Genomic DNA, 13,854 nt, shown 5'->3' on the forward strand with positions numbered 1-13,854 from the left:
GATCTGAACCTAGTAAACTTTCTAGGAAAATAAAAAAGAAAATCCCAGAAAAGTGAAATAGAGATTTCTATAATTGAAATACAGCAGGGGTATAATAAGTGACAACTTTAACACTGTAACACAGTTTGTTTTCTTCAGCTTCAACCTCTTGATTTCCCAATTAGGAAAGAGAGAAGCTAAGAAAACATGAGAGAGAGTAAATAGTACATGTAGAGAAACAACCCAGAAGCTGGAAATGGAAACCACCAAGTGAGAAAGCGGGGGAGGAGGGATTCTGGATTATAAGGAATTGGGGATTGTGAGAAAAAAAAGGTGGGAAAGTCAGGTGATTTCTCTCTCTCTCTCTCTCTCTCTCTGAGCAAGAAAAGAAAAGAAGAAAAAAAAGAGAAGAAAGCTTAAAAGAGATGTGGTGAGAATGGAAAAACAAATCAGCAAGCTTCAAGGAATGAATCTAAAATTGTTAAAATCTTTGAGAGGGGCGCACACAGAAAAGTGAGACAAAGAGAGATCCACGGTGGAGGAGGAGAATGGCGGAGAGCTATATCCATATATTTTTTTTCACAGCTGCGTCCAACTGCCAGCTCAGTGGGGTCCTGGGTGTCATGTTTCATTGGGGTTTGTAACGGGACTGTTTTATTATTACCCAACACTATTAAAATGTAAGATTTTTTATCAGTCAGTCCCAATAATTGAATCTATTAGAGCATCTCCAACGGTGACTCAAATTTTTCACCAAATCTGAATAAAAAATGACCCATTTTCACCCAATTTGATACCACTCGCTCCAACGGTTCACCTTTCACCAAATCTATCCCGGAACAACCGGGTGGTTGACCGGCCGGTTGACCGGTTAGGCAAAAAATTTTTTTTTTTTTTTCGCGAATTGTCTGAACTTTTTTTTGAACTTTCTGAACTTTTTTCGGGACGACCGGGTGGTCGACCGGCCGGTCAACCGACCGGTTGATCGGTTAGGCAAAATTATTATTATTATTTTTTTAAACGATTTGAACTTTTTTTCCTGAACTGTTTGAATCTTTACTGGTTGACCGGGTGGTCACCCGGCCGGGCAACCGGCTGGTTGACCGGTGTACCTCTTTTAAACGGTCAGTAACAGTGATTTGATAAAATCTGTGTCTCGTTCTCAGTTTGATGCTTTTTTTGCTGAAATCTCATTTTGATATCAATCTGGTACAACGGTTGGAGCTCAAAAAAGTGACTTTTTCATCAAATTTTGAATTTGATACCAGGTTTGATGAACCGTTGGAGATGGTCTTACCTATTAGGTCCTAAGCTTTTATTTCATGCACCATGAAATAATGTTGTATTTTTTTATTCTGATTTTACCCTTACTGTTATGAATTATTTAGTTCTATTTTTTTCTCTCTCCCCTGAAGGATCTGGGTTCAATTTCTCGTCGCCGAGTTCGATCTTTCGGTGGCCGACACTCTTGTCTTCGTATTTCACGCCGACAGTCTAAACCTCTCAAGATTATCACCTTTGGCTTGGCGGCCGAATCTCAATTTCTGGATCGTCAACGCTCTAATGGAAGTGTACCCGACAACTGAAGCTAATGTGTCCACATAGTCCACTGCCTCTTTTTGGGATAACCCTCTTGCCACGCCTTGAACTTCTCAATGCTGCCTCTGCTGCATGCTTGATTTTGTAAACTTCTCAGTGGTTTTGAAACTTCTTCTGAGGCCTTGTTGAATTTTTTTTTTTTTTTTTTTGAAATTGTTTCGATTGTAATGAAATTTAATGAGCCTTTTACCGATGCTTTGCTAATCAATTTTGTCTGACTATTAATTTATCACTGTTTAAATTAGTGATAAATTTATTTAAACTAATGATAAATCAGTGATAAATTTGTTTAAATCAGTGATAAACCAGTGATAAATTTATTTAAACTAGTGATAAATCAGTCATAAATTTGTTTAAACCAGTGATACATTTGCAGTGTTAAGTCTAGGGGTAAAAATGAAAAACACTGTTTGATTTTTTTGAATAGGACCTGCTAGGTAATAAGACCGGTCCATAGGACCGGCCCGTAACTCTCCCTAAAATGTATGTATATTTTAATCCAAACATGTGAATCCACCAGTGGCACCTACCACGCATTTTATTTTAATAATTCAAATTATCTATTTTATAGAGTCATTTATATATATATGTATATATATATGTATGCAACCAAAAAAAAAATTGATTGATACAATAATTGTAGCATGTTCAATATATCACGCTTGTAACTAAAATACTGAATAATTTATTTTCAAAAACACACTTGCCGTACTTTCTTTTGTGACACAAATACAATGAATTAAATAGGATTGAACTAATTTTTTTCGTTAATGTTATATGCGGAATGCCCTGTAAAATGAACGATTCTCCATAAACTCAAACAATCCTCTCTTATCCAAAATCTAGAGTAGAGTGAAGCTAGACCCTTTCTTTTTTGAACAAATGCATAGAGATCCAATTGTGTATAATAATTATAATGATAGCTTTGTTTATAGTTCCTTAATTAAGCTCATTTAAACAATTGAATTAGTTCAATTAACTATTCATATATGTTTTCAAGAGAGGGACTAAGAATTGTGAGGGGGTGGTGGTGGTAGAGAAAGGATAGAGAAGGATTAGAGTGTCGAGAAGAATTTTGCAGTGGCAACGGCCAACAAAGAGGGACTAAGAAATGGTAGGGAGTAACGATAGTGGTGGGAAAGATGAAGAACTATTGGGGTGGCTGGACGAGTTTTGCAGTGGCAGTGATGGTTTGATGGTCAAAATTTGTGGGGGCTGTTGTGGAGGTCAAAGGTAGAGGGAGAGAGATGGTGGCTATGGCCATGGACAAGGGGATTGGCTGTTAGATATTTATGAGTGAAATCAAGATCAAATCCCCAAAATAAACTCCCCTGCCATCAGTTTGAACCACTTAACAAAAATGAGTTACCATGTCTCATCTATAAAACATTTCATTACGTGATTGATTTAAAACACTACATATAAACAATGTCCACATAGTTGCTCTAGGAATAATTACCAATCCCAAACCTGGCTAGCAATGTCATCAATACCATGAGAATGAAAATAACTCTGGTTATTTATAAGTGTGGTGCAAGTAGGGGCTGCTTTGGGTACAGTTTTGGAGTATTAGAGTTTCATTTGTGGAAAATTAGTTGAGTTCAAGCTCGATTCATTATCTAAAGAACTTATAGGTCAAGTCAAGTTGATTATATAAGTGAGCCGAGAATCTGTAAAATAAAAAAATAAACATAAAAAGCCTTGAAATTCACGCTTTCTGCCATTTTTCTCATCTTAATGACAATCTATTAGGTTGTTATTACCATAACTCTTTCAAAATTTATAAGATTACATTTTTTCTTGAAGGGATGAATGTACTAGTCTTTCTACTGTTACTCTCCTCTTCCTTTTCTTTGCTATTCCTTTTTCTGATCATTGGCCATTTCAATTTTGAACATTTAATTGGCTTTTTCTCCTTATCTTTTTCTCTTTCTAGTCTTTTTAAAATTTTGACCGTCAATAATTTTTTCTCTCATGTCTTTTTGTTGTTGGGGATGGGTAGGTGGTGTAATGGGGTTAGTGGTACTTGTGAGGCTGAGAGGGGGAAGAGATAAGGTTTGCCGTGCGAAGATGAGAGGTAGGAAGGGATGGAAGGTGGTAACTTGGGGTAAGGGTGGGTAGAGAGGAAGAGGTAGAAGCCCACAGTGGGGGTGATGGTATTTTTGTCATTTACTTAAAAGCTATCAGGGCTTTATGTCTACATACATAAAATAAGAGAAAAAGAAAAATTAAACAAAATAATTTGATGACCTTAAAAGAGAGGTTAGTGTCATTTCAAAAATAAAGACCGAGAGGTTAGTGTCAAAAGTGAAAAAGAGAGGTCAACAGTCAACTAACAGAAGGGAGAAGTGAAATTAAAAGAGAGGTTAAGTGTCATTTCAAAAATAAAGACATCCCAAGTCAATCACCCTACTAACCAAATTAAAACCTGAAAGTCATTAATTAATAAAGAATAAAGAGAACGGAGTGAACTTTATTTTCAATATCCCTCTGCTAACATAGATGGCTCTTATACATTTTAAATTTCCAACAAATGTAGCCATCAAATAACATAAACAAGAAGCAAGTCATAATTGTGAAGCATTTCTACCTTCTTTTTTTCCAAATTATGAAGAGACTGAACAATTAAACCATCACTAGAACTCTAGACTCACATCTACAGCGTATAACTAATTCTACATGAAAACTGGCCACTACACTGGATTTATACCTAGCAACTGAATCAATGAGTGAATACAAACTAAAATGACTAGCTATAGGTTTCCGTACTAACCTGAATCATTGTATCTTATACCTAGCAACTGAATCAATGAGTGAATACAAATTAAAATGACTAGCTATAGGTTTCCATACTAACCTGAATCATTGTATCTGATGCTCTTGCAGTATCCAAGCCCCAAATAAACAATCTGGGAAGTATAGAGGTGGTACCCAGTTCATCACCAAGTCCAGCCAAACATCAGAATTCCGTGTCATAAAGAAAATTCTCCAAATCCAATAAATACATAGTCAATATACACAAGACAACCAACTGATAACGAATTGGTCAGTCATGTAACAGTAGGGGAGGAATCATTTTGATCTGTAACCCCATTGCTGAATTTCCCACTAGCCTGTCTGACTTTGAAACTACCAAATTTCACCGGCTTCAGCTGAAAAAGAGAGCTAAGCATTTTCTCCAAAGACTGCGCTGTGTACTTTGCATACTTGCTTCCACTCGCATCTTGTTCAACCAATGGCCCGTAATTCTGCATATAGCTCCGGTAAACAGGCACAATAGCCTGCGCAATAAGCTGGCATACCTTATCCCTCAGATCTTTCTCCACCACAACCCAATTCGACTGCTTTTTATACATTTCATCGAAAGCTTCGTTGAAAGCTTTAAGCCTTTTCTTCACAAGATCGCGAGCAGTAGCACGCCCACCTGAGAACAGGATCAGACCCTCTCGGCTTAGAAGGGAGGGAAGTTTTCCCCAACTGTCTCTCAAGTAGAAAGCAGAATAGTACTCCTTGTACTGTTCATGTTCTCTTAACCAAGAATCACCCAACAGACTCCCAAGCTTCGTTCCTTTCAAATGTTTGTACAGATGCCAGTGATTGTTCATCAAAAAAACATGCGATAATACAACATCGTCGTAAGCCTTTGCCCATGTCTCTAGATTCGTCTCAATGGCTTTAACTATATTCAATACTTCATCAATAACGAGCCTCTCTTGGAATTTCTCATGCTTCCAACTCCGGTGAATGACCAGAGCTTGAGTCAAGAGTGGCTTATAATCTTCCCCAAGTAGCTTATTACAGTAATTGGTGATAAAGCTCACCAGTCTTGGAACACTGCCATCTGAAGGAGGTGGTGTTTGTCTCTGCAATTCAACTTGCAACGAAAGTTCCCAGAAGATTTCACAAGCCCCTTCGATCACACTCTTGATGAGATCCCTCGTCAAATTTTGGATTTCAGCACAAGCTGTCCCACCAAAAAGGCGGTTAAAATCCAATCTAAGTTTGTTCAAAGATGCAAATATATCCAACAGTTTCAGTAGCTTGATGGGATCTTTCTTACTCTCTGTAACAGTTTTCCCAAATTGAAGGAATGCAAGAATACCTGCCTGGGCAGCTATCTTAGCAAAGCAACCGATCCACACATCCAATCCCATCTTCTCAAATACATCATTACAAAGTTTGTACTCGGCTTCAAAAAGGTGCTTCACCGCAAACTCTAAATGCTTACCCCATTGAGCTATATACCCTTCCATGCTCTGAACATCATTGAATTCAGAGATTGACATCTCAAGGTAATCCAAATTGAGTGCATTCAAACTTGCCCTAACATTCGAACTGCGAACTTCAACATAGATAGATATGCAATTATCGAGCCTATTATTAGCAATTAATCTCCCAAGAATAGCCTGTAACTTATGAATCACAGCCACGGGTAACAGGGACGGTGCTATGCAGGCTTGTTCACCTAGTGAAGCCGATGACGCTGACATCGGCAATGGAACACTGTTCTCCGTCAAGAGCCGCCTAAACTCATTTTCCAATCTGTCCAGCGCCGCTCCAAGAAGCCCTCCATCAAGGCAACCCCTTTCCTCATCCTGCAATTGGTGGAGATTCTTGAGCGCCTTTTTCAAATTCAAAATATACCCATCATCAGCAACCTTATTGTCCTCCAAGTACTCAACAATATCATCTAACCACTGAATTGCCATCCCACAATTATCGCCTAAAAACCTCAACGCCTCTTTGAGCCGTTTAAGCACAGAGAGATAACCTGGAAGATCAAATTGGGGATCTGAGAGCGACTTTTCAAGCCCATGAATGGCATCGAATACCTTAAGAACAGCGGCCCCAGGGACCACAGCACGGTTAATGTGACCCCCAACAGCAACAAGGGCTTCCCTTGGCGCTCGGATTGGTCGAACTGCGGATGCTAGAGATGGTAATCTATGGTTAATCTTATCCAATCTAGTCCCAGCTTGATCAAGAGCTAACCCTAGGGATTTCGATTTCTGTAAAATAGACTTTAATGACTTGCTAGCAGATATCAAATTGTCAACACCATTGTTATTCACTGAACCCATTTGGGAATCAAAACCCTAATCGTACAAATCAAAGAACTAACTTGAGAAACTAGAGAAATAGTACCAAGAAAGCATCTTTATTAATGGGTAAGGTCGTGTCTCTCTCTTGTATTCATCGAAGATCAGTCAGGGTTCTGATAGAAATGAACCTCCATTAATTTCAAACCAAACCAACAAAAAGTCAATCTACATCACAGAACTAGAGAGAGAGAGAGAGAGAGAGAGAGAGACTCACAGAGAATTGAAGTGTGAAAAGGCAGAGGAATTGATTCTGATAGAGACAAAGATGGAATGAAACTATACTAATTGCTGGTTCGATGCGATTCGGAGAGAGAAAGAGAGAAACCCAATTCTAAAACTCGGAAAGAAGGGTTTTTTTAACGAAACAGTGTGTGTTTTTTTTTCGCTGTCTCCAACAAGTCTGTGCCAAATTGCATATTCAGTATAGTAATGTAATTATGGGTGTATGTTGGACAGACTATCTGCAATTTATAATTACGGAAAAAAAATAATATAATTTTATATTTTTTAAATTATAATTAATAAAAAAAAATTATATTTAAACATAAAAAATTATAATTAAATATCTTAAAATAATTTTATAATTAAAGATAAAAACTAATTAAATTAAAAAAACGACATAACTAAAAATATATATGATAAGTGAGTATGTATGATAGAATTCTCCGTATATGTAAGTGCATTATTCTAGTGAAAATTATATAAATGAAGTCTTTGCTTTACTATATATTTTATTTTAGTTAAATTTTTAAGTTGTTTTTTTTATAGGTCATTAGTGGATTGCATACGTAATTCGCATGCAATTTTAAAAAATGTGATAGTATAACAATGATGATTTTAAAAAAAAAAATGTACATATAATATTTGTTGCTCAAGTGATAAAGGTTTGTTTTGTCAAACTCATGATCTTAGTTTCAAGCCTTGTATTTTTCTCTTTTTACATGAACATCAATTATAGGGGTATTTTAAAAAAATCCAAAATATGATACACAAATGTGTTAACACCACTAACAACCTTCACTTTTTACTAGTAGTCCGCACACGCGATGTGTGTGCAATTCAAAAACAAATAATATTATAAGAATAATGACAAAAAAATAAAATAAATGTACACATATTATTTGTTGCTCAAGTAGTAAGCATGTTTTATCCAAACCAAAAACCTATGTGTCAAACTTTAGTTACCTCGTTATATAATTTTATACTTTTAAATAGGCTATAAGGTATTTTAAAAAAATTAAAAATGTAATAAAGTGTCATTTAAGACCGACAAAAAATTAAAATAGATTATTTTTAAATAGATTATTTTTAATGATAGTCTTTTAAGACCGACAAAAAATTAAAATAATTAGAATCTTAATATGTTTTACATGTAAATCGATAATAAAGGTTGTCATTGAATTTTTTTTTTCTTTTCTTAACCAAAAAAAAAAAAATAAATAAATAAAAAACTAATAGGCCTAATATGAACTATGAGAGATTGGTGGACAAGGGACCAAATAGAGTCCAATTTGGGCCACATGGACTTGGGTTGTGCCAAAAATGGCTCTCTCAAGCTTGTGCGTTTTGTGCAAAAATAAGGCACTGGCTTGGTGGTTGAAGCATTTCCTTATCAGATATGATATTTTAGTGGGTGTTTGGGAAGTGAGTTTTTTTTGTATTCCTAGGTTTTTTTAGTTGTAGGATATTATTGGAGAAATTTTTTTTTGTGTTTGGAAAGATAGTTAGGTTTTCTAGTGGTTGGATGTAATGTTTGTGAAAGAAAAAGTGAAATGATTATAGCGCTTGATGTGATATTTTGTTTGAATTTGTTTTTTTTGATTTTGTAACCAATTTGTCTTTTAGTGAAAAAAAACAAAAAAAATCCTTCCCAAACACCCAAGTCTACAACAGGTAAAAAGGAATCTCTTTCATTGATGTATAAATTTGAGAGGTTATAGAAACTCAAGAGGTTTTATATCTCAATTGTTGTTAGTGATTTGACCCATGTTCGTTCTTGACCAACTATTAAAGGATGCAATTCTTGAAGGAAACCATCGAATTCTTGCATCCTTGAAAGAAAAGAGAGGATTATCAATTAGCAATCAGTCTGGAAATAGAATTATTGTGGATGATGATGATCTTAACGCAGTCCTAGGGAGACTTGAGAAGAGCAGTAATAGCCAAATTATGGAAGCATAAGTGAACTTAACTACTCCAATTGCTGCATTAGTGAACTTAACTACTCCAATTGCTGAAAATTTGGATGGCCTCTTTTGGGAAGATTCACCTAATAGAGATTCGTTACATTCTAAGAGGGATAGGAGTGACTTGGATACTGAAAATCAGTCTGCAAAATCCAAGTCAGATGTAGAAATTTGAATAGAAAGAATACGTATAATTGATTAGGATGTAGCATGAGAAAAAAAAAAATTTATTTCAGAGTAAATTCACATTAGAATATAATAATAATTAAAATTTTAATATTTGAGTTGGACGTACTGAGATATTTTTTGGGTTTAAATAGAATGGTCGAAGAGATTTTGAGCTTGTTACATGGGTTGAACCAGCCTAATGTAGGCCCATTCTGTGTCATACAAAATAAGGTTTCGACCAACGTAATCCAATCTCTTAGTATTTCTTTTTGGAGGGTGTTGTTCGGTTTATAAGGTTCACCGACAATTTAAACAGTTTATTTTGTAGAACCTTTCTTATATATCATTCACACACAAAATTTGTTCAATCTAATAATCGTAATTTGTTCACATTATCGTATTTGTCACAAAAAAATAAAAATAAATAAATGATCTATTTTTTAAAATATACTTGCGATCCATTTTGTTGTAGAAATACGGTATACTGAACAAACTACGATTATCGGATCGAATTAATTTTGTGTGTGTGTGGATGTTTGTTACACACAAAATGTCCTACAAATTAACAGTTCGAATGAATAAAAAAGACCTATGGCGGGCAAATAACACCCTTTAGTCCAAGATATAGACTAGAAAGTAGCTAGACCTTTCTTTTTTGAACAAATGCATTAAGATCCAATTGACCTAAATTGGTATAATAATTATAATGATAGCCTTGTTTATAGTTCCTTAATTAAGTTCATTTAATTAACTAGATTAGTTCTATTGACTATTCATATATATTTTCAGTAGAGAGACTAAGCATGGTGAGAGGATGGTGGTGGTAGAGAAAGGTGTAAGAGGAGCTAATTTAAGCCCACTAAATTATTTAGGCCCAATAGCCCAAGATTAGTGGGCCCGAATTTATCGCAAGTCCAAGATTGGTGGGCTTGGATTTATCGCTGTCAAACGGGCTGAATGGCTCTAAGCCTCGAAAGGGTTCGGATCCACGAACCTAGAGACTTACTCGGGCCCGGACTCGAAAGGGTATTAAGCAAGCCTAGAGATCCGAGGCACTCGGACTCGAAAGGATTCGGATCCACAAATCTAGAGATCCGAAGTACTTGGCTTCGAATGGATTCAGACGCAATCTAGAAGTCGCTCCGTTAATGAGTCCCAGAACACTTGCGGGCTCGGAGTTTTCCGGGATCTACGCACCAGAACCATGGGCGTAATGGAGTTCGAACAAAGGACCCGATCCCGAGGACGGTGAGTGGAGATAAATTCACTCTTCGGTTAAACTAGCCTATACCCGGGTCGAGGTGGCACGACCCCGGGGGGGTCCATGAGACTCGGCAATATTTTTGCGGCAGGACGTCCTCTGGGACTACCCCTGACCCTTTGGGATGATTGGGGATCATTGGTTAGGTGTGGCTAAGAAGAAGTGTTCGCCGAGGGATTGATCTCCTTTTCGGGGTTTTCTCATACTCGGAGAAGTCACCTCCTCGGAGAGGTCACCTCCTCGGACAAGGTGGTTAGAGAGAATATCCCCCATGTGCCTTGCACATGGGCTCCATCCTACATCATGAGGTGCCTATAAATAGCACCCACCCATAGCTTTACAAGGGATGAATTTTGGAGATTTTTAACTCTTGGGAAAGAACTAATTTCCCTTCTCCATTATCAACCTTGAGAGCGAAAGTGGGAGATCCCTGGGAGAGCCTTGCCATTATTCTATTCTCTAGCCATTTTGCCTTCTTCTTCACCCAATCTCTTATCTCCATCATCTCCTTTGTTGTCGTGTTCCTAAGTTGAGATTATTGAAGAATCTAAGCCTCTCATCATATTCTAGAGAATTCGAAGTTGTTCTTCAAGGATCTTCGAAGATCTTCGAATTTTCTAACTCTTTTCTTGAAGCCTCTCCTACATTTTGGCGACTCTGCTGGGGAGGCGGATTGGTTAATGGTCTCAACGAGATCTGGAATCCACAAAACTCCAACAAGGATGACGGGAGAAGATGAAGTTCACCAACAAGGATCCTCTAATGGTGGTGATGACAGAACCATGGCTCCAGAGCAACCACTTTTGCTTGAAGCCATTCAAGGACTTCAAAATACTCAGCAAGAGATTCTTACCACTCTTCAGAATCTCACTCACACCATGTTGGTGATGAGTTCTAACTTTGCACCGGCGCCAAATGGAAATCAAACTGGTGGTGGAGTTATTCCTGCCGGAGCGCAAAATCAAATCCAATGAGAAGTAGGCCCTAATCAGCCTATGGCTCATGGCAACACGGCCACAGTAACACATGCTCAAACCACAGTAGGCGGCAGCAGTTTGCCCATGCCCGGGCTCCATGGCGTGCCAAGCCATGATCCAATGGTGACTAGGGGAGTTTCTGGTGTAATGAATGGCGCTCCAGCGACTGTTGGTGTCCAGGAAAACATAAGGAGCATGATGGCGCAAAAGGGAGCTCTGCCCGTACCTAATCTTGTTACGCCATCAATAAATGTTACCCAAGCACCAAGCGGGCCTCCTTTGGTGCCGACAACAAATCTGAAAGCACAACCCGGTATAGCGGCGCCGTGCGGTGGACTCTATGGGCCTCAATTCAATATCCCATCACCAACTGGCTTGTCTATAGGCGCTGATGGCCAGTATCGTCAAATGTCCTCACCAATGATGAATTCGCAGCACCAGAATGGCCAAGACGCCCCTAGCTCAGTCTTCGGGTACATAAACCAAGTCCCGGGAATACCACCATCAAACTCTCTCCCTTAACAGTTTCTCACTCTCGCCGATGTGCAGGCCATGTTCGATCTCGAACGGGGCAAGAGGACCTTACCCTCTTTGCCTGATCCAGACATCAAGCCGCCTTACCTCATTGAGATGCTGAGCTATCCATACCCTGAGGGGTATACAGTGTCGAAGTTCATCAAGTTCGACGGCAAACAAGGAACTGCCCGAGAACATGTTGTGCAATTCATCGAGACTCTAGGTATTCATGGTTCAAACTACGTCCTCCGACTGAGAGAATTCTCTAAGTCCCTCACCGACCGAGCATATAGTTGGTATGTTAATTTGGCCCCAAACTCTGTCCGAAGTTGGGAGGAAATGGTTAACAAATTCCACTCCAAGTTCTTTCAAGTGGCGGAGAAGGTGACCACACTTACATTGTGTAAAGAGAAGCAACAAGAAAGTGAAGACATCCTTGACTACGTCAAAAGGTTTCAGGACAAGGCCGTGGATTGTCATGAAGCAGTTGAGGAGAGTTATCTGGTTCAAATTTGTCTAGAAGGGGCATTGAGCAGGTACAAAATGTTTCTAGTTAACCGCAAGCTACCCACCTTCTCGGCGTTAATAGAAGCAGCTCGGAACATTAGCATTCCTCAGGCTCAGGAGTCCGGATTTAAAGCCAGTTACAAGACTAGTTTCAAGTCATCTCGTGGACCTATCGTTGCTGCTGCCTCTGCCCCGGATACCCGAAATTCACAATGAGGAGGTCATAGAGGCCAGAAAAGAAAGCAATATAATGGTGAAAAGGGGAATGTTTCTTATCCATGTGGAATCGAGGAAGTGAAAGCTCTAGTTAAGGAATGGGTGGCTGACGGAGAGCTAAAATTGCCTTATGTTGAAGAAATGCCATCAAAAAAGGACCGTGAGAGCCCTGAATTTTGTGTCTACCATCGTACATTGAAACATCCGACAGAGAAGTGTTGGACTCTCAGGAAAATCTTCAGAGATAAAGTCGAGGCAGACGAATTGAGGTTCAAAAAGCGAGGGACTCAAGACATCCGAGAACAACCATATCCTCAACACCGAGACAAGGGCAAGAATGTTGCTATGATAGCTTATGAAGGCCCAATGATCGAGGCTATCGCTAATCTCGATGACGATGACTGTTATCTGGACGACATCCTCGAGCCAGAGGGTGAGCAAGTTTACTATGGAAGTGCTCTCGATCCAGAGGGCAGAACATTTATGACTCATGGCGAAGATCCCTTTGATCCAGAAGGAGGAGAAGAATACTATGGAAGAGGAGGACACCATGTTTATGTGGCATCTTATTTTGAGGAGACCGAGGAGATGGTTAACTACCAGCCTCCAAGAGTGGAAAAAGATCCGGATCACTATGCCAAAACCCTGCAAGACTGTGTAAAGTTCAAGCAGTTCTTTGACCAGCTTGGACTTTCCAGGGAAGCAAGAACGGAAATCACCAAGTCTATCATTAATATAGCCGAGGCACACCATGAGGAATGCATGTCGACTAAGGGGTCTATCCCGAGGAAGGCAAAAGAGCAATCTAGTGCCATTACTTTCTTCGAGGCTGATCGAAAGTATCCTTTTTCTCACAATCGCCCGCTTTATGTGACTGTTTTTATTAACGGGGTTGAGTTCAAAAGGGCCTTTCTAGATAGTGGAGCCTCTATCAACATTATGACTCGCGCTACTCTAGAAAAAGCCAGAATCTCTGAAGAACGCATTGTGAAGCAGCCGATAGTCATCACTGGCTTCGGTGGAGAAAGGAGAGTTACTATCGGATGCGTAACAGTTGATTTAGCCGTTGGAGAGATTCGCTCGGCCACCAAGTTCCATATTATCGATTCTGAGGCAAATTATCACATCATTCTAGGGAGGACCTGGATGCATAGATATGGGGCTGTACCATCAAGTTATCATCAGTGTGTTAAGGCTAAATGGAGAAATAAGACGGTGACAATTCAGGCTACAGAAAGGCCGTTCGAGATCGATGAAGCTCATTATTCTGATGCCATCTACTTCACCGAACTGGCTGTCGAAGAAGTTCCCACCACCTCTAAGCCTCGAGGGGTCAAAATTCC

General features: G+C 38.9%; 1 protein-coding gene across 1 annotated transcript; it reads right to left on the minus strand.

Annotated features, from left to right (window-relative positions):
- Window positions 1-4,031: 4,031 nt before the first annotated feature.
- On the minus strand, window positions 4,032-7,123 carry LOC114311211 (exocyst complex component EXO70A1). Its single transcript, XM_028257291.2, has 2 exons — window positions 6,895-7,123; window positions 4,032-6,793 (listed from the first exon to the last, which is right to left on the minus strand). Exon 2 carries the CDS (start codon window positions 6,657-6,659, stop codon window positions 4,629-4,631), a length of 2,031 nt encoding a protein of 676 aa, XP_028113092.1. The 5' UTR covers window positions 6,660-6,793; window positions 6,895-7,123; the 3' UTR covers window positions 4,032-4,628.
- Window positions 7,124-13,854: the final 6,731 nt, after the last annotated feature.

Source organism: Camellia sinensis, chromosome 13, assembly GCF_055761805.1.
Source record: "Camellia sinensis isolate YWXY chromosome 13, ASM5576180v1, whole genome shotgun sequence".
Lineage (NCBI taxonomy): Eukaryota > Viridiplantae > Streptophyta > Magnoliopsida > Ericales > Theaceae > Camellia > Camellia sinensis.

Coding starts and splice junctions, on each gene's coding strand:
- LOC114311211 (XM_028257291.2), bottom strand. CDS start 6,659: ATGGGTTCAGTGAATAACAATGGTGTTGACAATTTGATATCTGCTAGC.